Source organism: Toxorhynchites rutilus, chromosome 3, assembly GCF_029784135.1.
Source record: "Toxorhynchites rutilus septentrionalis strain SRP chromosome 3, ASM2978413v1, whole genome shotgun sequence".
Taxonomy (NCBI): Eukaryota; Metazoa; Arthropoda; class Insecta; order Diptera; family Culicidae; genus Toxorhynchites; species Toxorhynchites rutilus.
Window position 1 is genome coordinate 252,750,167 of NC_073746.1, and position 24,253 is coordinate 252,774,419.

Consider the following 24,253-nt stretch of genomic DNA (forward strand, 5'->3'; position numbering starts at 1 on the left):
ATTTTATTACACCCTGCTGGTGTATCTGGCTGAGCGCAGCTAGGGATGGAAAAGGGTAATAAAAATGCATCCTAAATGATGCATGCATTAAATTGTTTACCGGACGCTATTTAAATATTCGTCCATTCTGAATTTATGACCGGCAATAATTTCGAACTACAAGCGTTTTCTAGCCTAACAAAACACTTGAGCTCTTACATCTTTTAATTGCCTTACATTGGTCCTTTCTAAACGTTTCTATACCTCGCTTGGAGGTCTTTTCTAAATATAATCTCAAATATTGCTTATCTTATGGATCTGTAACTCGATCCGCGATAAGCCTCAGCTGTCCGTAACACTTCATTTGTTTGTCGTTCTTTCTGGGGCAAACATATAAAATGTTTATCTGAGTTTTTGGGTGAATAATTTTAACCAATAACTTTGAGTAGGATCAAAATATTGAAAAGTTCTGCATCGCAAAATGTTTGTCTTAGTAAGCTCTAAGAGTCGAATACAATTTTGATGTTGAAGTTAGAGCAAAAAAAACCCTAATGCTAATTTCAACTTAAATTCACTTCCTGAACCTTTGTGCACTGGTATATACGACCTTACAAATGGATAGTTGAATAATTTATGTATCGATAAAACAGTTTTCATGCTGAAATGACCGCGAAAAAGCTTTGCGAGACTATTTCGCGGATGATCGAGGTTCTAATGTACCTATAACTGTGGAAATTTCTTCAGATCGTGGTGCAATAGTTTTGAATTGCAATGAATGATATATTTCAGAACCAAAATTAACAGCACAAACGCAATGCACTAGGCAAACGTATGTTGTTCGACGCTTGCTAAAGCTTGGTCGGACCTTGTTAAAGGATCGTATCCTATTTGTCAAACTAACCGGGCAATCAGTGGAACACAGGTTTTGCGTGCGATAGACCGTTATCCGCTGTGACCTTGCCACTTATTTCAACAAATAATCGGGGTTCTACTGTATATTAATTTCCTATCGTTGAGGTTGAGAATAGACATATAAACGGGAACAAACGAGTTGCTACACACCGAAAACAAAACGCTCGAGATTTGATCGAATCTTCTCGTTGAAACGAACACTAAAGTGAAGTGCAGACAGTAAGACGTAGCAACTCAATGGAAGAACATCACAGTGAACAACGAAATTAATGATAACTTGCACCCACTCAGAATTTGAAATTATGAGAAATCCTCCTCCGATCTTGCGATAGTGGAAACAAATTAGATAAATGTTAGGAACGAGATCTATCTCGAGGAAGTCCGTAAAACACATAAGAGCTAATAAAATAAAAATTATGAAAATTATATACTATTACTAGGTTAATAAACTTCAATAAACCAAAACGTCTGAGCAAGTATCAGGCCTGCGATTTATGTCTCCGGAGTTTGTAAATCTATAGATATATTAAAGATTCGTACCTTTTTAAGCTTGCACAATTCCACCAGAGACAGCTGGACAATGTTATCGAGATGAGGGCATTTATTTCCGTTGCGAGCCATCGTTGAACCGTTTTGAGGCCCGTCGTCTTGTCTTATTATTTATTTTTTCCAAGAAAACACCTCAAGTAAACTTCGCAAAAACATTAACACAGAATTATGTAAGCTCACCACGGCTATGTTGCGCCATTGAATCGTTCATCGTCGTTACATGCATTTCATAATTTATGATTACATATTTGATCAGCACACATATTGCTGTTTTCAAGTGTTGGATATATCACCAAATCGATATTCTTTTTGTTCTGCTCGAGGTAAATTCAACTCTTAGTTGAACACTCGTAGATATTCTTTTGTCTTCGCTGTTTCAACAACAGTAGCAATACGGGCTCAAATTAACCGCAGGTGCTCACGACGGCTGAGGTAAATCGTGATAGTGCAGCGTATATACCGTACATAGTTATAAAGTTTAATCAAGCAGCACTACACCTCCTTGACCTACAAATTTCGACACAATTTTTGACTGACACAACAAAACTTATTCCTGGTGTTTCACAGCCGAAACACGAACATCTAAACTCTTGTATCAATCACAATTTACAATATCTGGTTCCGTTTTTCAAGTTTGAACGAACTTAGAACATTCATAAACATCTCACGACTATTGTAATTTTACAAGATAATTCATTCCGTGATGACAATGACAAGTAAACATTGTTTCTTCTGCTTCTTCCTAGCATTTCTATATTTTTTGGCAAAGTTATCATTCTGACATTTTACGTGTCGCTTCAAACATCGCATTGAATTCGATGCGTATGATTACACCAAGATTGATATATGTACATTCAATGATCTGCTTCACGAGGCTATACTGAATCCATCTCCAATAATTAACTATGCCCAGCAATCATTAAATCGTATGAATAGCCATAATTGGAGGCGATATACACACATCCAAGAAAAATTTAGACGATATATGATGCGCAAAAGTGGAGGTGATATACGTATATCCCATATTTTATATGCATATAAAACCCTATATAACTATATACGATGCTTCTACACTGATATGCGATTGGATTCAACAATGTTCCCAGCAAACATTAAATCGTATGATTTTGCACGTGCCAAGTCTTACAAGAAATCCGAATAAATCATAATCGCATATAATATCAATCAAAGTATGTATCGTGTATATTTGAAATCGCATAAAATGTAAAAACTCGATTTTATATACCATTATCAAATTAAGTCGCAATTTGGTATAATAAACATCAATTTTATGATGTACATTGTCGTAAAATATATTTAATCTGCATCATATGCGTATATTACGCTGATGCAGTTTGTGTGTCGTATAAGCGAATAATTTAAATCGATTCAGTAATGCAGTAAATCGTGTTGCATGCTGAAGAAAATCATGAAACAGTAAATCATATTAGATCCTAATAAAGAACATATTACATATTACATGAAATGTCAATCATGCACCCGAAAATTTTAACCGCTGTAGAATTAAATTTCAGATAGCCGCGCGAGATATCTGGTGGATGATAATCCAGACGATCGGAGTTCGAACCCACATCGGAGCAGTTTTCACCAAACACCAATCTGTGTCATTTTAAACATTCATATTCCACTCCCAACACAAGTCAATCAAACAATTATTATTTCTACAAACATAAAAAATGGCGATTCGTGCGGCTATAATAAACATTTAACGAAAATATTTTGCGCCATTTGTTTTTTTTCTATGTCTGTAATAAATCATATACGAGTATGGCAAAAGTCGTATGAATATATTCATATTAGATCGCAATTCAATTTCAACATAATCACTATTATAGTCGGTCAAAGTTGCATATTCATCCAAACAAATTCGGTAAGCATTTGCCATGTATGTATATGGCCTCCACTTTTGCATGCATATGCCAGTTAGGTGCATTATATGCCAACCAAATTTTAGGGCACATGATGTTATATATACGTTTGTTATGCGATTTAATGTTTGCTGGGTTATTACTTAATTGTGATTTGATAAGAATTTATATGTGACTTATTGTGAAATTCCATGCCAAGCAAGACACAATCAACAAACTTCCCGTAAGCCATTGAGAAGCACGTCTTACCTTATCGCCGTCGATTATGTTAAAGAGTAACAACCATGGCGGCGATATCTGTGCTCGACGAAATGTACACTCACACACTCACACACTTATCATGTGCAAAGTTCACCAAAGCTCACCTAGTACCATACAAGACGGGTCTATGGTACTAGGTGAGGCCGTTTCGTCACTAAGTTGGTTAAGGGAGCGGTATATGAAAACAGTACGGAAGAAAGCAGAAGGGGAATTATTTGCTTGTAGCGCGAAAGAGACAGACTGATCACGAGCGAGCTTCGGTACTAGCGTATTGTGTTTTGTTTACAAACAAAACACAGTAGACTTCCAAGATGGCTGAAGAGTGGTTTTAGCAAGTTGGCCCACCTTAGGATATACTTCTAGGCGCCTTGGTATATACCAAGGCGCGTAGAAGTATATCCTAAGGTGGGCCAACTTGCTAAAACCACTCTTCAGCCATATTGGAAGTCTACTGTGTTTTGTTTGTAAACTATATATATAATATATAAGCTCGCTCGAGATCAGTCTGTCTCTTTCACGCTACAAGCAAATAATTCCCCTTCTACTTTCTTCCGTGCTGTTTTCATATACCGCTCCCCTAACCAACTTAGTGACGAAACGGCCTCACCTAGTACCATAGACCCGTCTTGGTATATACTTCTAGGCGCCTTGGTACCATAGACTCGTCTTGGACTTGGGCTTTACTCACACAGCTATGCCAAGAATTTTGTATCACCTCATTTCTAACATGATTTTGTTGTTGATTACTCCGAAAAAGCAACATTACTAGAATCAAGGCGCGTAGAAGTATATCCTAATGGGCACCTTACACGATCAAACTGATTGACAATAAGTGTCTTCAATATCGTGACAGCTAGGCTTTCGACATCCGATCTAACCTCAATCAATATTTTGCCACCTTAGGCGGCTCGCACACCGCAGCAATAAGCAACTAGCAAACTGCAGTACACAATATGCAACAGGAAACATATTTTGTTGTTCTTCGCATACCAGAGCAATAAAAACCCCTGACATTATGCAAACAATCGCCTTAATGTACGAAACTTGTCAAAATATGAGCGATAAGTTGCTATTCAACCGACACGCCGTGTTGCTAGCGACATGTGTTGCTCTGTAAAGGCGACAGCGATATCGTATTGCGTCGGTGTGCGAGATCAACAAAGATTAAATGGAAAAATCCATTGGTGATAATATTGCTTATTGCATGTTGACAGTTGCTAGTTGCTCATTGCTCCGGTGTGCGAGCCGCCTTACACGGTCAATATCGCCCTCAACCCGAGACAACGAAAATATCCGCGATGGCTAGTGGCGACATTCGTGTTTGGGATCCAAACTATTCTCCATCAGATTAGAAGGCTAAAAGGCAATTTTCAATTGGTAAAATTTGAATGAAAATATCTACTTGGTATTATTTAATTAGTTGAAGCGCGTAGTCCTAACTCTGACTTAACCTATTTTCTATGAATTTTCAGATATTCCTACTAAAATTTATTATTATTATATAACGTCAGTTTCAGATACAATTTTTGTATGGGATTTTCTCACCACTTGCAGAAAAAAAGTGATTTGCATTCACATAGAATACTAATTTGATTTGGAAAAGTTAATTTTCATTAATAATTTACACTTTAAAACTCGTTTTTCCTTCTCAAAAACACATCATAATACTCGCTTCACAAATACAGACTGATCCTTTCAGTTTCAGGGATGCCAGATTATTTTAGATTGCGAAAATATAAAATATATTATCTGCAAGCAAATGTTTTTATTCGATAAATAAAACTATGACAGTAGAACCCTGATTATCTGTATCTGTATCTGTACCTCGATTATCTGTATCTGTATCTATTTCTGTATTGATAAAATATAGTTTCTATGTTTAAACATCATCCCGACTATTCGTGGATAATCGGGATTCTACTGTAACTTCAATTAACACGTGATTTTTTTTCACCTGTGATTTTCCCAGATCTTCTCATTCTCCAAATTTTATAGCGGAGTGTGAAGAAACACACAACTTAGACCCCGCTCGCTAGCGCAAAAAATGACATTCACTCTCTCACCATCACATTGTCAGTTTACTTTGAGGTTTCGATTTGTATCGCGAAAAGTACTGTATTTTGCTATTTTAGGTACAGTAATTTACATTTAATGCGACATTTTTCTAATTGTATGCGACACGTTTAGTTAGACATTTTTGTAAACATCGAGTTCGGGCCCAAATTATGGCCCCACATTGAAATTCGCCGCCAGACGTCGACGCTGTACCACTCTCATCTTCAATGTCCAATTACAGGTCAAATCGCCTCCAATGCGACACTGAGTGGTTCCTCGGCATGTCGCATTAAATGTAAATTACTGTATCAGTTTTCCAAACCGAAAGCTTTCATTTATGATTCCTACAATTTCAGAAGTTTATTAATTTTAATTGCAATCGCAAAAAAGACTAACAAACATTAAATGTCCGCTTGCAAATCTGGCAACTCAGTCTGGAAGTCCGTGAGGTAAAACGTCATCATCATGCATCCATATGAAACGTCACGATATTGATGCCCGAAAATCAGAAAATCCGGATTTCTGCGTTGTCGGCCATGTTCAGCTGTCATTATGCTCTCAAATGTCATCATATTGTCAATAAATTTGACCGTGTAAGGTCCGCTTAAGGTGGGCCAACTTGCTAAAACCACTCTTCAGCCATCTTGGAAGTCTACTGTGTTTTGTTTGTAAACAAAACACAATACGCTTGTGTCCAAGCTCGCTCGTGATCAGTCTGACTCTTTCACGCTTCAAGGAAATAATTCCCCTTCTGCTTTCTTCCGTACTGTTTTCATATACCGCTCCCCTAACCCACTTAGTGACGAAACGGCCTCACCTAGTACCATAGACCCGTCTTGACTAGAATAACCCAATTTGAATGTTTACGATTGATCCGTATAGAATTAAATCCTATTTTTTTCAACTATTGAAAACATTCGGAAAATGAGCGAGGAAGACGATCGGACACTGTGGTGTGGCAACTTATCCGACAAAGCCAACGAAGAGCTGTTGTACGAATTGTTTCTTCAGGTATGTTTCTGGAGCATAACGATAATTTGATCTAGCGATCCAATTATTTGATTTTTGCTCATTTTTTTAGGCTGGTCCAATCGAAATGGTCAAGATTCCCCGTGATAACGACAAGAGACCCAGGTCCTATGCGTTTATAACTTATGCTCACGCAGCGTCCGTGGAGTATGCGATTGATATTTTTGAGGGCACGAAATTGTTCCAGCGGCCGCTTACACTGCATAAGAAAAGTAAAAACAATTCGAATTCCTCCGCGTCGCCGAAAGGGAATTTCAACAACAACAATCAGCAGCAAAATCGTGGCCAGCAGCGGCACTCCAACGATAAAGGACAATTCAACATCAGTCCGAACATGATGAATCAAATGATGACGAATGTTAAAGAAATGGTTGATCAGTTTAACCGGCAAGCGCATTCCGGCTCGGGACCAATGCAGCAAAATCCCCTGCTAGCCAACAAATCCTTTCGTAATGATAGGCAACATCATCAGCAGAATCCGTACTCGAGGGGGGAGCGAGAAGACAATGATCAAGCGTTCTCCAGAAACAGGAACTCCCGGGAATGGGGCCCAAATGGTCGCAATAGAGGATCAGGTGGAGGCGGCAATCAGAGAAGAAGCGATTATCGCGGCAGGAGGTCATTCGAAAATCATTGAACGGAAATTGTATTTCAAACGTTGTGTAAATCGAAGAATGTACAAGACACTCGCCATTTTTGATAGTTTCTTTTTTCATGAATGGTACCACTCTATATTTTAATGAACTGAGAGCAAGATTTTTAGTGTGATTTGAATATATGCGCGAAAACATTTATGGTGAATACAAAAACATGTAATGGTAACCACCCATAGCTTTCACGTGTTCAAACCGTTATTTGCATATCTGATTGCGCTGTGTTGTCTCCGTCGCACAGCGGCATGATAAAATACTCCACGAATATGTTGGAATCATCGGAATTCTCTATCATTACCTGCAATCCCAGCAGTCCGTCCTTGTTGGTGCGAAGAGCTATTTTCGAGGCATAGGTAAGCGTTTTCATGATCAACTTGAAATGAGCAAACGCATATCGGTTACTCGTTTTAGTTGTGCTATGAAATGATATTAGCATATCGCTGCTGCTTGTAATTTCGATATTTGACTCGGAATGAAGCTCGCCATACGTTGAAATTTGAATGTGTGGATCGTCTGGTGATAGCAGTATTTCAATTTCCTCACAATTTCTATCCACCTCGCTGAGGAGAGCAAAAAGTTCCGGACCTTTGACGCTGACTTTGGTACATATTTGTTCATCCTCCAAATCGAATTCCATTATGTCCTGTGGTTCCATTGTCTTTACCGAGCATTCCGTTATTAAATTTTCTTGCCCGTGCTGCTCTAGAATGGCCATCAGCGGAGCCCCTTCTCCTTTATGCAGCATCTTCAAAGTAGAGTCATAATCGCCTCCAATAAACATACTCAAACAATCGGTGAACACCTTCAAATTCAATCCGAGTGATGTGGATGGTTCGTCCTCTTCGGTGTCACCGTTGGCGCCCAGCTTGCGCTTAGATTGTGCTATTTTATATTCCGAGAAGCAGCCTTTCGTGATATAGGCGGTAGCTTGGATGCTTTTCGCATCCTCGACAATAATTTTAACGCCATCAGTGGTCAATTGAACTGTTGCATACTAATCAAAAGAAACTAGACAGTTATTTATAATAGCAAAATTCCAAAGTAGATATACTCACATCGACAAAACTGATAGCTTTCGCGACATTGTAGAACATGGTAAAGTTGTTGAGAATGGCGGAAAATTTGATTTGTGAGAACTGTGATTGGGTCAACATTTTGCGATTAAGGACGACACCCTTATCGTACAACGTTTTGGTGTTCAGCATTTAAGGGGAAAGCACGCGAGGTTGATTCGATGTTCCTTGTACCGGGTGGCTGATAGTTTTCATACGCTCCTTAATCAATTCGGACTTCAGTTTGAAAAAATATTTATCTTCCAGTACCTCCTCAGCTACCTTGCCGAGCAGTTTAGCTAAGCTTGTTGCTAGAATATGTTTACAAGTTGGCTGATGGCGCTGCTGTAGTACCCAATAGCGGAAGGACTCGCAGGTGCAGAAATTTATAGCTGGAAAAACTTTGTATGTGACTGCTACTTTTGATCCTGGAATTTCGTACAATCGTCCGATTCCGTTTGGGGTGCGATATAGTTTTATGGGAGTTTTTCCATGCACCAAAGTGAGTGCCCGTTCAAGCAATGCCTGTCCAAACAGTGATTCCAGTTCGAGCAAATGATCCTTGGAAACTAGGAAAGAGAAAGAACAAAATTTGGGGTTACGAAAATGTCAACGCTTGTCCACGGTGAGGGGGAAGGGATTTTGAGGATGTCCACGTGGACACGTTAAGTATCTCCTGTTTTGTATTTACACGATTTTTTGAACTTCACGCCCGCTCTGAGTACTCAGTATTTATCAATAAAAAGACTGAACTGCCTGAGAGTGCTGCTCGGTCAAACATCCATATTTTTTCATACGACTGAACCTCTTTCCTGAAATGGATATTCTGAAGGTAAAGCACATGAACTAGGATCCATCAATTTATTCCAATCGGTAATAGAGGGCCATTAAATCCGTCAGGATAGAGACACCCAATAACAAAAAGAATATTGATTTTTTTGTAGTATTAAAAGGCACGACTTAAGTGCGAGTTGAATTCAGCTTTTGCTCTTGATGACAAAACTGTTTGGTTTTTTTTTTCGAGAACTCTCAAGGATTTCTGGACATTGAAACGAACAACAAATTCTTCCATGAGTGTACGGGCCGGATCTCTGGAGATCTATTTCTTGCGAAAATGTTGTTCTTCATTGATGTCTGGTAATTTTTGTAATACGCTTCTTTTGAGTTGTCTGGAAAGTTAATGCTGCTACTGCTGATTAATTAAAAGAAAAGATTAATCCTTGATGTACATGAATTAGTAGATTCGCTGCAGATGTCGAAAATCACCGTTCATGAGAAACGAAACATCACGAAAAACGCTACAATGCATGGACTACATATTAACCCATATTACGGAGCCCGATCGAATTTGACATATTGGAATCCGAACGAAATAAACTTTTGCATTCTGCGTTTTAATGTTGCAATATTTGCACAATCCTATAGGATTTGACTCGATCAGATTAAGGGGGATAGAGACAAGAATTTCGGACGTTTCACGATTGACGTACACGATTCCAGCTGTTGTGGTTATCTGAAACAAACAATACGAACAGATTCTGAATCAGTAAAGATACCACTATCGCATGCACCTCGGACAAGTCAAAAACGAATTTTTGCCAAAATGGCTGTTTAAAACATTTTTTTTTTAAAACAAAACAAACAAGTTATGAAATTATGATTTTTATAAGTTCATGCGATAGAGAGATGCATACAGATTGTTTTTATATAAACATAGATCGGATAAGTAGAACTTGAGATATCGTGTAAGCCAGTTTGAAAAAAAACATGTTTCGAGAAAAACGCGTTTGAGCTTAATTGTTGTGGCCGTACATTTAGATAAGATAAGATATCGCATCACTAAAATGGCTATAACTTGTTAAATGATGAGATTTTCGAAAAGTCTCTTCTATAATATATTCTTAAATGTCTGAATTAGAGAAATATGAAGAAAAAAAAATTATTTTTTTTCAATTTATAGACTAGAATAACCTCTTAAAGAACGCAACATTGTGCTAATTTCAAATCCGGAATAAGGGATTATTTTTTCCGAAAAACACTTGAAGGGACTTATCTCAATCGGCGATTCGTTTCATAAACGCGACGAAAATACATACAGGTAAACTTCGATATAACGTACATTTCACTTTCAAAATTGTGCGTTGTATCGAATTGTACGTTATATCGAAGCATAATAAAGTACTCACAAACGTAGTCTATAATACATTATTGTGTTGCTGTTTAAGTAATGTTAATGAATAACTTCAATCAGAAGACGAAGCCAGCCTTTCTCATGATATTTCCCTTCGTACTGTTGAATAAAGCCTGATTCATTTAGAATCCGGAATCACAAAACCAGCTGTATTTCGGAATTGATTGAAGGCACAAAACTTGTTTTAGCATCACAATACGGATAATTCATTGTTCTATCAGAAAAAAAGCATTGAAAAAAAATTTCCTTCACACTTTGGAAATGTGTACGTTATATCGAGGTAAAATGTACGTTATATCGAGTGACGTTATATCGAGTGACGTTATATCGAGGGTACGTTATAACGAGGGTACGTTATATCGAAGTTTCCCTGTATTTGTAGCGAATTGTAAAGGGCAAATCATTCACAAGAATGTTGAGTTAAAACAAATCTTAGCAAATGGATAGAACCCCGAAGCAGGTTTTGGCTTGAAGAAAATTATGGCAGGGTCTGGTAGGACTGGAAGAAAATCTGTATCATGAGCTTTTACCAAGCAACTAGTTTCGATGAATTTCAACAAGTACTGCCAGCAGCTGAACCTATTGAAATCAACGACCCAGAACGCTTCTGGGGCACTTTTAAAACTCCACCCGTCTTACTCACCAGATATTGTATCTTCAGATTATTAACTGTTAAGATTCTTGTAAGAACTTCAACTTACTGCATAGCATAAGTTCTCATAAGATGGAATTCTCAAGTTGCATGAAGGATGCTGAAATATTAAGGAAAAAACGGTGCATCTATGATCGAAAAGATGTATGTCTACAAAAATATGCTTTTGTTTTTTTCTTTAGAATCGGCACGAATTTTTCAGGACAATATTTAGAATGATTTAACAATTAAGGCTTGTAGGTCAACGGAATCATCGATTACGATGATACTGCAGATGTTTTGTTTTTACTAGGTTCATTATAGCCATCAGGCACTAACGAACCTGTAAAAGCGAAAGTCATTGATGTTTAGACGAGAAAATTCTGTTTTCAAACAAAGTGCTTGATTTCATTGTCTGTTTTTTTTTTTGAAAACTCAAACAGCCAGCCAGCTTCAATAAAAACATTTGAGAATAAGTTCACAATCGATATCTTAAAATGGATAAGGAGATAACGTAAATGGAATTCGGGAAAAATTTAAAAAATTGAAGATTTCAAGACAAATCGTTACCATTGGTAAGGTTTTAATTTTTATTAATAAAAATACGGAACAGAAAATATAAACAAACTTGAAATGAAATTTAAGCAAAAAAAAAATAGAATTTCTTAAAAACGGGAGCTCTCTCTCTCTCTCTCTCTCTCTCTCAGGGTACATCTAGTATTCAGTAAATATTTCACGCCACTAGCATTTATTTACACATTTATATATTGTTTATTATTCCAGGACATGAAAAAAAAAATTACTCGCGTTCGTGTCTCAGACCAAAAGTGTTGCAAATGTGCCCTACTTACCAACACATGCGATACGCTAACCGATGACGAACGAGGAATGACGAAGCTAGAGAGAATCGCAAAGTCGTAGTGTTGATGTTTTCTGAGAAATGAACGAATTATTCATTTCTCGCTTAACTTTTGAAAAAGGTCCAATGTTACAAAAGTGAACAAATCGAGTTAATGGATGCACGCTCTTAGTTTTCAATCATTGAATGCATTACAACTACACTCGTTCATGTATCTATCTTCTTCGTCTTTTTATCGCCGACACAAAAAAAACAATGTGCAGATTCGTATTTTAAGCACTCGGCTGTTACTTCGGACGCCACTTTCCTCCGACGCTCGGAACGTCCGAAGTAACAAAGCAGTCAAAACAACGCAAAGTCGTACTTCGGTCGTTATGGGTTTTTGATTCTTTCAGGCGTTGTTAGCGATTTCAGTGCAGTTCAACGATTGCTAACAACAATAATATGTCTTTAGAACGAAATGCTGATATTTGAATTGCTGTTTAGTAGTTAGTTTCAGATTCGCATCGTGCAACGTAACATGTCCAATGTGCAAACGCGGCAGTCAAAACGTCCAATGTAACATTTTTCGTTCCTAGGCTTCAAATTTGAGCTCAAATCACTGAATAACAGTTACGATTGGTTTTTCAGAGTTAATCTTGACTGCTAGTGGTGAAAGTAGCGATAGAGATCGATACCTTTCAATACAATTCGCAGATTAATGTTCGGGTCTTCAACTTCGTTTTTATCGAGTTGACGAAAATGTTACATTGAACCTTTTCAAAAGTTACGCGATATTTCTCGGTCTTACAGACCTATGCGCAGGTATAGGAGTGTTAAAGCACCTCTAAATGAATCACCCTATAGTTGTAAAATTGGTTCGTTGATTCAATTCTCGCGTTACTTTTGAAAAGGTCCTATGTAACAAATATAAACAAATCGAGTTAATGGATGCACGCTATTAGTTTTCAATCATTGAATGTATTACAAAAACAATCGTTCACGTATCTATCTTCTTCATCTTTTTGTCGCCGATACAAAAAATATCCAATGTACAGATTCGAATTTTAAGCACCCGGCTGTTACTTTGGACGCCACTTTCCTCCGACGGCCGAAACGTCCGAAGTAAGGCTAAGGTTACTTTGGATAGGAGTACGCACGAAAATTTGATTGTACGAATAGAAACAAACAATTTTGTTCGATAGAAGCTGACGAATACGAACGAAGCAAGGGGGAAGCAATGTAACCACACCAATACAACTCAATGTGGTTGTTTAGCTTCACTATTGCATACAATTCGTACGACCACTTTTCTGCATCCAGTGTCACCGCCGCCTAACAAAGCAGTCAAAACAACTCGCAGTCGTACTTCGGTCGTTTTGGAATTTGTTTCTTAAGGTGGCCGTACACTGTTTGCCCGGAGGTCAAATATTTGATATATTTTGACAGATAAAGTTTGATTTGATATTTGTACAAACACTATTTTGTTTGCCACTCTTAAATATTCAACAGTGTTAAACAATGTCAAACACCGAACATGGATAAAATCGACTGAAATATTCAAGGTAACCTAACCATGTACCGACAGGTTCGAAGAACAGACTAAAAAAGTATTCGAGGCATCCAAAAATTGAATATTTGCTTGTTGTGTTTTGTGTAGCATATATTTGATCAGTACACGTCGACCAAATTTTATCTGTCAAAAAGAGTCAAATATTTGGCTTCGGTCAAACAGTGTATGAGCACCATTACAGGTGTTGTTATCGATTTCAGTGCAATTCAACGGGTGATAACAAATAATAATCAGTCTTTAGAACGAAATGCTGATATTTGGATTGTTGTTTATTAGTTAGTTTCAAATTTTTATAGTGCAACGTAATATGTCCAATGTGCAAACGCGGGCAGTCAAAACGTCCAATGTAACATTTTTCGCTCCGAGGCTTCAACCTTAATCTCAAATCACGGAACAATAGTTACGATTGGTTTTACGAAGTTATTCTTGACAGCTAGTGGTGAAAACAGTGATAAAGATTGATAGCTTTTAAGACAATTCGCGAAATAATGTTCGGGTCTTCAACTACGTTTTTCTCGAGTTGGCGAAAATGTTACATTGGACCTTTTCAAAAGTTACGCGAGAATTAATCAACCAAAAAATTTCACATGGGGTTTTTGTATGTTATTCAATAGACTATTTGTGGTCAGTGTATTATTGAACTATCGGATAACATTACGAGAGATTTCAAAAATATCCTTTTCTCTCTCCTAATTTTACCACTTATACTAAAAATACGACGCAATCCAAATGCCGTTCAAGTGAAAGCATGCAGCTAAATTTTTTATGTTAATAATTACTTACTTTGTGTAAAACGATAACATAGCACAAGCCATTAATGACAATACGTTAACCGATAACCAAAACGTTAGGAAAAGGATGTTATCTGCACATCGAATCAAAATACATGATAAACTAGTGACATCTGTGAACAAAATGGAAAAATTACCACCGTCCAATGTATCCATATGTTTTGGCCAAGATGGGTCTATGGTACTAGGTGAGGCCGTTTCGCCACTAAGTTGGGTAGAGGAGCGGTATATGAAAACAGCACGGAAGAAAGTAGAAGGGGAATTATTTGCTTGTAGCGTGAAAGAGACAGACTGATCACGAGCGAGCTTCGGCAATAGCGTATTGTGTTTTGTTTACAAACAAAACACAGTAGACTTTCGAGATGGCTGAAGAGTGGTTTTAGCAAGTTGGCCCACCTTAGTATATACTTCTAGGCGCCTTGGTTTTGGCATTCCCTTTGCGCTTCATTCGTCAGGTAAACAATGAAACAGTGTGTATGTGAACTTTGGTTATGGTGTGAGTGCCACTTGTTTGAGACCAACGTACACAAATAGTCATCCAGGCATGCTATTCTGGTTCTTAAGAGAGTTTGCTATATTTTTTTAATTTAGTGAAGAATGGAAAGGCGTTTATTAAAAAAAAATTCAGATTCGATGTGCAAATATGTTGTGTATACGAAAATGCTGTGAATATAGTTTGATGTGTACAAAATATGCGAAATTTTGTATACTTTCTGTAGGGAATCTTCTTCTGTTTTACATCAGATCGTGCCCACAAACCAATCCAAAATTCATCAACAATATTTTTCGATAGTGAAAAGACGGGCTCAAATTGGTACAATTCACCAAATTGTTACAAAATAAAAACAGAACATCGTAATTTTCCCAAATATTTTTAGCTGTGTGAGTAATTTTCTGTAACACACAAACCTTATGGCACACCTCTGGAAGCTGCCCAGCTACGTTGAGCTCGAGCAACCACATTTGCTTTGCTCCCCACTTGGCACACAGTCTGTCAGTTGTAATTCGACACAGAGCACGACCAGAAGACTGACGACCGTGGCGTGACGCGAACGTATATAGGCCTATACGTATACACCCTAATCATAAGTACTAATCAATTAGAATAGAATAATCGAATAATAAGCGGCTACGAGATTGGTGTGATGCAATTGAATGCATACTCCGGCGCACCGAGTGAATGTCTTTGGATGTTTGTTATCGGATGATCTGATTGTGGAAGTTTCAGTGTGGATGCTAGAGTAATCGTTACCTGCTACATTAGAATTAAATATTAAACCGAACCTATTGCCTTAGTGAACGGAGAAGTGCTGACAATTTACTGCAATCGCGATAGTATTGTTCAAATCAACAAAAAGTGCAGTGATACTTGTGAACGGCAGTAAATTTACATTTTGAGTGACATCTGCTGTGGCCCAGATCAGGACCGAATTCTTTTTGTGTGAATTTTGATTAAAGACGGGGCATTTGGGTTCTACTGGCGTAGTAGTGGTAACATACGGTGGAACGTATCTTCAGCATAAACATCACCATCGTAGTGTCCGTCGTCGCCGTTGTCGTCACAGTCGTCGTCTTTGCGAAAATATACTTAGTTTATAAGAATAATACGAAAAACGCGAGTATTGATCGTTGAGTACAACAACTCAGGAGTCAGTTGAGATCAGTCCAACGCATAGGTTCAATGTATTTATTGTTTACCCGAGACGCGATTCGCTACTCGTTGGACGCCCCCACAGCATCCATCCAGTGGGAATAGTATATAACGAGATCACTTTAAATTTCGCATCTGCAACACGCGCGCACACCGCGGCATTTCTTTTTGACCCTCGCTTATGTGTATGTAAAGCTTGGAAAGAAAGGGATTTGGATTTTGTGGTGCAAAACGTAGGAATAAAGAAAAAGCAACAGATTTCACCGATCCAAAAAAGTTCCTAGTAGAAACGTAACGTTCACTCGAGACGGATAAATAAATGTGTACATTGAGGGCTACACCTGCCGTGTGATCTGCTGATAGTTCTAATAAAGGCTTCACCATCGACCGCTATCAGCCTAGTAGTTGGTACATCGCTGATAACAGTACGCGTGTTCTTCAAAGCAAAAGTTAACCCACATATATTCAAATACAAACACACACAACACGCGAGAAGAATGGCCGACATCATCGAGGACGAGATGAAACACTGCTACGAGAACTTGATCGTTGTCGACGTTGGCGCCAATCTGACCAACAAAAAATACATTCGTGACTTGGACTCAGTGATTCAACGCGCAAAAGATTCGGGTAAGTGGTTTTGATTCAGCGCAAACTGTATGTAGCAGTTGACACAAGAAATGAATACACTCTAGCGTAAAACAAATTAACCCTGAACTGAATATAATTCACGAAAGTATAAAGAGCTATAAAATAACATAGAAACGTAATAACAAATAACATGTTCCATTGGCGTAAGAATCAGAACATACCATAACTGACAAACATATTTTTTTATATTTCATGCAGTTGTAGCGTGTTTGTCGAGTCTTTCATCGAAGAGAAGAATGTGTAACGACCTTTCAGATAATTGCCAGATGATAAAGGTTCCGGAATATAAAGTTTGCATATTTCTAAAATTATTTGTCGCTGTATTCTTGGTAAACCAAGAGTTAACGCCTTTTTTAAATGGGGCTTAAAAAAACGATACAAAAGGATTTCTAGGAATACCTTTTCTTTTTCTTGTTTTCTTATCGATATTGTTCATCATAAAAAAAACAGAAACTTTAACTGTAAAAAGAACCATAAGCCACCTATTAGTTTATAGTTTACTGTTTACAATTCTTCCACAAGTGCAATTCTTTCGCATGTGTGTATATGTGTGGCCATTGTATTTAGCGAATAATTATATGAATGTTAAACATTTGTATTTTACTTTTGCACGTATGGATCTGACGACGAATAATTCATATATGAATCCGTTCAATTCGGTGACAAAAAGAACTAAACTCAAATAAGAATAGACTGGTAATGATCTTATGCATTATATTCAATAAATATTCCACGCCACTAACATTTATTTATATATTTCATTCAACATATTGTGGAATATGAAAAAGTCACTTGTCCAAAAAAAATACTCCTATACTCGCGTCGGTGTGTCAGACCGAAAGTGTTAAAAAAGTGGGACACTTCCTCTTTGTACCAACATATGCGATACGCTAAACGATGACGAACGACGAATAACGAAGCTAGAGAGAATCGCAAAGTCGTAGTGTTGATATTTTCTGAGAAATAAATGAATTATTGATTTCTCGGTCTCTCAGACCTATGCGCGAGTATAATAGTGTTAAGAACATGATGGATTAATCGGCACTTCGAGGAATTGAGATTCGGTGCAAAATGGTTATATCGATTCTGATCTTTTCCCCTGATTCAAATACTACAATATCGATAGTCGACATTTGAACAGTGAGATGAATTAGAATACCAGGTTTGCAAGTTGAAATTGTCCGTGTTTTTTTGATTAAGAAAACGCATACTTTTTCAGAAGAGACTCAGAATATTTTTATTCGAAGTAATCGCCGTTTGATTCTGCACATTTCGCCCAACTCTTAGGTAAATTGTGGACCCCTTTCCAATAAAACATTTTTTTTGTTTCGACGAAAACCATTCGGCGAACCATTTTTTCAAAATCTTTATGTTCTGCAAAGTGCTGACTTGCAAGTGCTTGTCCCAATGAAGCAAAAAGGTGATAATCTGATGGGGCCATGTCTTGAGAATACGGAGACTGAGATAAGGTTTCCCAGTTAAATGTTTTTGTTGTGTTCTTCACGGGTTCAGCGGTGCTCGCAAACATGAGCAAACGATGTGGTTCGACGAAGCGAATGCAGCAAATACTCTTTACGAAACTCGACGTTTTGATCTCGACGTTTTGATTTTGCTGAACAACCAAGTTATTTTATTTTTTGCAGATTTTCACAAAAAAAAATGAAGTTTAATGTCTTATGAAAAAAATATCATATATGTCAGATCGAAGGAATGCATACGACCCTGCTAGCAACATCTTAAATATCAACCGAACGATTTTAATAAGTAATTATTTAACTATTGTCACTGTTCGTAATTTACGCAAAATAAAAAATGGAAAAATTTCCCGTTTGTATATTGCATAAAATTTGGGAGACAAATCGTGGGATCAGCAAGATTATACTCGATCGATCGATTCTAACAAATCACAGTCAGTATATGACAGGGTGTCGACTCAAAATTCGAAATGAAATTTCCTGATATTCCCTTATTTTCCAGGAAAAATCATGATGTAGACAAGTAATCAAATTTATTTACTAATCTGTTTATTAGCAACTGGAAAATATATGTAAATTAGTGATGAAACGGATAGTAGTTTGGCCGGATACCGGATATAAGGCAAGCTTCGAGGTCGGATGGCCGGATATTTGGCTGTTTATTTACGAATACGAAACTGGGAGAAACTGCATATGTGCATGAAGCAAATAAAGGATTACATTTCAGGGAGTAATAAACATATTTTTACATGTATATAGTGAACTATGAGCAAATTTTCCGTATAGAACAAGTATCGTCCAATAGAGTATCAAGTTTTCTGCAAGAAATATTGTATTATCGATTTTTCAGATGATTAAATTTTCGTGGAAATATTGAAAAAAAAATTATCCTAGTCTAGTAAGAGTAAGACTATTTTTATTCAAGACTAGCTGTCCCGGCGAACTTCGTCCCGCCCAAAGCTAATTTTTTGATATGAATTCTTTCGAACATTCCCGTTTTCTTAAACGTTCGTGAGTTCAATCGTAGAACTCTCCATTGTTTGATCTTCTAATTGACCCCTATAATACCCTTTTACTATAAATTTCCCGTAACTTCTACCAAAACTCGTTATTATAATATAAACTTATTTTCAGTCACAATTTTCGCTCAAGATTCTTCGTTTATTTGCAAATAACATGTTTATCCGTTACATGGAATGCATGTTTGATACAGAAAAATAAATCTTCAATAAATCTTCACACCAACGGAACAAAGTTTAATTCCGAAAAACCCGAAATCCAATTGGACTTACAACAATGTTATTACATTTTTATTTAACTTTATGTTCAAGCTTTTCTAAAAAAATTAAAAAATTTCTCACCATTGATCTATGGGAAGAGATGAATACAACAAAATAAAGACGGCTTAAATCGTACCATTCCTTTCTCGGGGTTTGCGCTTACCATCACATTTGGCCTTACATTAGATTAAAAAACTTGGAGCTGTCTTCAGGGATGACAATCTGAGAGAGGGCACATTTACTTCACCACAAATCAAAACCATCATAGACGGCCACACACTTACTAATTTGACGATACAACAATGGGGTTTTATGGAGCAGTGCGCTAGCTAAAGCTTTTTGAAGAAATAACAAAAATTGCAAGTTCTGGCTTTCCTGCATATCCGAGGTAATTTCACATGTTGCTGCATCAAAAAAATATTAACAAAAGGATGAGACCGAAAAAAACTACTTAAAAAACTCAAATTACCTAATTGCAACATATTTGAACCCAAGGTTCAAGTCAGACTATTTAGATGGTCTTGGAACAGTTGATAGAAAACCTTATTGGAGGATATAAAATATTTTGCGACGAATTTTCTGAGAGTAACAGTTCTTCGCCGACTTCAAACCTGTTGAACGAAGTAAAAGAGACGAAACAGAATTAAACCTTACAAGCGAAGCTCACGACACCCTTTGGGACAATTTCAACGAAGTGGCAAATGAAAAAGATAGTCAGCGTCGCGTTCAGAAAAAAATCCCAAATCGACTGATATGCGGAAACGTTTCGAATCAATCGCAATCACGTTCCTCATGTTTGGTGGTCATTGAACTCTAAGCAGTACCCCAATTGGCAAAGTTTTTTTTGCTAGAGTTTATGTTTCAGCTCATTGCAATAGTGTTAACAATGAAAAACAGTTTTCTGAAACTGGACTGGTGTACAAAGCAGAGCGTAATTGGTCGAGTTAAAAATTTATAATAAATGTAATAATGTTAATAAATTAAGGTTCTGAGTAAATATTAATTTAATTTTGAAATTTAGAACTTCCAAAAACTGGAAGTAGAAGTGACGAACCAGCTAAAAAGTGTTGAATGTCACTATATAACTATATAACTCACTGGATTGACTGGAAAAGAGTTATCAAACAATAAAAGCGGGAACAGAACTTTGCTTCAATTGTGCTTATAAACCTCTTGTCGATTTGTTCCATTACTGGATGAGAAGAATTTTCCTTTCTTTCTTTGCTAGTCTATGCTGCGAGGACGGATGCACGACTATGCATTCCTCTGGTCGAATGTCACGATCTTGATTGTGTTTAATTCAGCTTGAGTTATATTTTTTGTTTTGCTTGCCTCCCTCATCCCCCCCCCCTTCTCCTGCTCTTCGGAGGCCGCTAGCCGTGCGCTACTTTCCTGCGAGATGAGTGTACCGAAAAGTGGTTCGTTCACTCATTTATGAGAATTTATTCATGCCTTTAAAATTAGACCCGACTGTGTGTGTGCGCAGAACATTTGTTTGCGATTGGCACAGTTTGCCACTGAACTTCAGGACAGTATGCGAGCGGGTTCCACACATAAAAAAAACACTGCAACTTTGTGCAATTTTGACCGCAAACCGAAAGGGAATCGCGAAGTTGGACACAAAGCTACACGAAAGTCCGAATGTGTTTCGGCTGATTTCCTTGCCGAGCCGCAAAACATATGGCCGCGATGCGAGCGCGTAACTTTTACGCGTCAATGATCGGTTAAATTTAATTTTAGAAATGCGATCATATGCGAGTTTGGAGAGCAGCGGAGGTATCGAAATGAAAATGAAAACTCATTATTTGTTCGATCGGGGAGAAATGCTGGTGCTGGTTGAAATGCTTAAAAAAATGAATACATTTTCGGTTGCTGCAACTGGTTTTGTATCCACCTTGTTTTGATTGACATTGCTCTCATTGAAAGGGAAATTCAACCAACAGAAGTTTATGTGTTATTGTGGTAATAAGGCTTCAAGATTCTTGGTTTTCACCACTTATTTTCATACTTATTTGTATCGTTCAAATTGATCTGCCCCAGTTTCACGCGCAAACATCAATGTGTTTCATTGCACAAGATTAATTATGTTTCTCTCCTGTATCACTATGAGATTAGTGTTTATAGAGCTCGAGTTGAAATGAGAAGAAAAATCGCTATGTAGAAATGTTTGAACAAAATGTTTGGTACCTTTGCCAACTTTAGTGTTTTGTTGAGTGATCAAAACAGACAATTTTGCGCATATTTAGATATGAAATTCAGATATGATTGTCTGGCGATTCGTTTAAGCTATACCGAAGCTACACACGTTTATGAGGTCAACAAATCAATGTAGGAATATTTCATCTACCAATTAAGCCTAAACGTTAGTGAAGGCGATCTGGCATAGTGGTAACAACCATACCTCTCACGCAGAGATCACGAGTTCAATTCTCACTCCCGACATTCTTGCAAAAATGGAAGTAAAAGTGACGAACCAGCCGAAATGTGTTGAAAGTCACTACCCAGCAAACATTAAATCGTAAAATTTTGCACGTGCCAAGTCTTACAAGAAATCCGATCGCATAATCGCATATAATATCAATCAAAGTATGTATCGTGTATATTTGAAATCGTATAAAATGTAAAAACTCGATTTTATATACCATTATCAAATTAAGTCGCAATTCGGTATAATATACATCAATTTTATGGTGTACATTGTCGTAAAATATATTTAATCCGCATCATATGCGTATATTACGCTGATGCAATTTGTGTGTCGTATAAGCGTATAATTTAAATCTATTCAGTACTGTAGTGAATCGTGTTGCATGCTGCAGAAAATCATGAAACAGTAAATCATGATAGATCCTAATAAAGAACATATTACATCATCTTGAAATGTCAATGAAATGCTGATGCACTCGAAAATGATGAAATGCTCTCGAAATGGCTGATGTTCGATGAAAGGAACAACGGCAAACATCCCTTCTAATGAAACATGCAGCAAAACGAAGTGAACTACGCCATTGAACGCCAATCTTAGATATATACCATATCGAATTTGGCACATTGCATCGCATCGCTTTGCAAGGTTGCCAGATTGATTTATTATAATAGTAATCAGAATTTAGTTGGATATGATTGAGAAAACAAATTGTACAGTGAAAATTGTAATAAAAATAATTTTAAATTGAGATAGTTTTATTGATATTCATTTTGTTCAATGATATTATATATTTGGTTGCTATGATAGGGAAATCAAAGATCTTTGGAACATAGCTAAATAATAAAATCGTCAACCAGGAATGACTGATCCTACTGCATAAGATGTATTAGGTTATATCATATCGAATCATATGTATGAGTTTTAACCGCTGTTGAATTAAATTTCAGATAGCCGCGCGAGATAGCTGGTGGATGATAATCCAGATGACCGGAGTTCGAACCCTCATCGGAACAGTTTTCACCAAACATCAATCTGTGTCTTTTTAAACATTTATATTCCCCTCCTAACACAAGTCAATTAAACAATTCTTATTTCTACAAACATAAATTCTCATATATAAAAATGGCGATTCGTGAGGCTATAATAAACATTTCACGAAAATATTTTGCGCCATTTGTTTTTTTTCTATGTCTGTAATAAATCGTATATGAGTATGGCAAAAGTCGTATTGGGTGCTTTGACAATTCATGAATATATTCATATTAGATCGCAATTCAATTTAAACATAATCGCTATTATAGCTGGTCAAAGTTGCATATTCATCCAAACTAATTCGGTAAGCATTTGCCATGTTTGTATATGGCCTCCACTTTTGCATACATATGCCAGTTAGGCGCATTATATGCCAACCAAAATTTAGGGCATATGATGTTATATATACGCTTGTTATGCGATTTAATGTTTGCTGGGTATAATCGAGAAAAAAAGCATAAACGTTAGCGGAAGACTACAATTAGCTGAGCTATCTTACTATGGGAGGCATGAAGATTATCAGTAAGTAAATGATACGTTTAAAAAAGTATAAATTTAACAGTATGGTTGGCAGAGATTCTAATGCTCCATGTTAAACTGCAGGTTGACTTGAATGATATCGAAATTAAAACTTGTTGCTAGAAACAACGATTTATTTTTCAATTAATGCAGCTCAATATTTTGGAAACGATCTCATTCGTGGAATCCGAACAAATGAAGCGTACAAGTATGCCCTCAAACGATCGGTCCCAGGCGTATGTCTTACATATTTCTTTGTGGTCCTTAATGTGTTAACATGAATCAGCTGATTTCAAATCTATTTTTGTTCCTTTGTGTTGCCAATATAAATGGCTGGAATCGGTCAACTGGTTCCGGAATATGGCCGGAACATGTTCCGGTAATGTAATGGGCATGATCAAAGCAGTGCTTAGAACCGTACTATGCCCACCATGTGAATTACTCGGGATTAAAAAAAACTAGCCCATTGGTGGTCATATCTAGTGTCTAGGTCGTCATAGGCCAGATGTGGACCTGTTTCGGTTGTGCTCCGAATACTCCCGGGGTGCTATTCTATTATTGAACCTCCAACAACTTGGAATCCAAAAAGTAGTCAATTGGTGAACATAATTGGTGCATACAACATTTCTGGCCTCACCAGCATGTGCCCCAACCCCTTGGTAATCCGTTATTTTCCCCCTTGGTATCATTGGAATGTATCTTTCTTAAGGTGAAGGTCGATGGAAACCACAAAGGGCTGCCTCTGCGGGTTTTCATCCTGCCACCCCGCATTTATCGAGGTATACATCACAACAAATACATACGTCTCGTACCT

The 24,253-nt window shown here is 37.2% G+C and overlaps 5 protein-coding genes across 6 annotated transcripts in view; 2 read left to right on the forward strand and 3 right to left on the reverse strand.

Moving 5' to 3' along the window:
- Positions 1 to 2,177, reverse strand: part of LOC129777461 (ubiquitin carboxyl-terminal hydrolase 20) — a 35,934-nt gene extending 33,757 nt beyond the window's left edge. The window contains exon 1 of the mRNA XM_055783730.1: positions 1,432 to 2,177. Within this exon, the coding sequence (XP_055639705.1) occupies positions 1,432 to 1,512 (81 nt within the window). The 5' untranslated portion in view covers positions 1,513 to 2,177. The remainder of the gene's footprint in view (positions 1 to 1,431) is intronic.
- Positions 2,178 to 6,320: 4,143 nt separating this feature from the next.
- Positions 6,321 to 12,239, forward strand: LOC129774919 (RNA-binding protein 7). The gene is made up of 2 exons (XM_055778997.1): positions 6,321 to 6,656; positions 6,727 to 12,239. Exons 1-2 carry the CDS (start codon positions 6,570 to 6,572, stop codon positions 7,309 to 7,311), a joined length of 672 nt encoding a protein of 223 aa, XP_055634972.1. The 5' UTR covers positions 6,321 to 6,569; the 3' UTR covers positions 7,312 to 12,239.
- LOC129774917 (uncharacterized) lies at positions 7,409 to 8,532 on the reverse strand. Its single transcript, XM_055778995.1, has 2 exons — positions 8,383 to 8,532; positions 7,409 to 8,321 (listed from the first exon to the last, which is right to left on the reverse strand). Exons 1-2 carry the CDS (start codon positions 8,530 to 8,532, stop codon positions 7,518 to 7,520), a joined length of 954 nt encoding a protein of 317 aa, XP_055634970.1. The 3' UTR covers positions 7,409 to 7,517.
- The window catches only part of LOC129774920 (zinc finger SWIM domain-containing protein 7-like), a 73,003-nt gene continuing 57,282 nt past the window's right edge, over positions 8,533 to 24,253 (reverse strand). Inside the window, exons 1-2 of one of the 2 annotated variants that reach the window (XR_008742809.1) lie at positions 14,396 to 14,513; positions 8,813 to 8,948 (exon numbers count right to left, since the gene is read on the reverse strand). Coding sequence is in view for 1 of the 2 variants with exons in the window: in XM_055778998.1 (XP_055634973.1) it covers positions 8,533 to 8,948 (416 nt within the window). In the remaining variant the exon portion in view is untranslated. Of the gene's footprint in view, positions 8,949 to 14,395; positions 14,514 to 24,253 lie in introns of those variants that run through there. The other variant, XM_055778998.1, reaches the window with a different exon arrangement.
- LOC129774918 (3'-5' ssDNA/RNA exonuclease TatD) overlaps positions 15,384 to 24,253 on the forward strand; it is a 31,337-nt gene continuing 22,467 nt past the window's right edge. Inside the window, exon 1 of the mRNA XM_055778996.1 lies at positions 15,384 to 16,684. Coding sequence (XP_055634971.1) covers positions 16,552 to 16,684 — 133 coding nt within the window. The 5' untranslated portion in view covers positions 15,384 to 16,551. The remainder of the gene's footprint in view (positions 16,685 to 24,253) is intronic.

What these genes read in the sequence shown, in the direction of transcription:
- LOC129774919 (XM_055778997.1), top strand. Translation starts at nt 6,570, where the DNA reads ATGAGCGAGGAAGACGATCGGACACTGTGGTGTGGCAACTTATCCGAC. An exon ending in TGTACGAATTGTTTCTTCAG is followed by an intron (nt 6,657 to 6,726) that starts GTATGTTTCTGG and finishes TCATTTTTTTAG; the next exon opens with GCTGGTCCAATCGAAATGGT.
- LOC129774917 (XM_055778995.1), bottom strand. Translation starts at nt 8,532, where the DNA reads ATGCTGAACACCAAAACGTTGTACGATAAGGGTGTCGTCCTTAATCGC. An exon ending in AAGCTATCAGTTTTGTCGAT is followed by an intron (nt 8,322 to 8,382) that starts GTGAGTATATCT and finishes TCTTTTGATTAG; the next exon opens with TATGCAACAGTTCAATTGAC.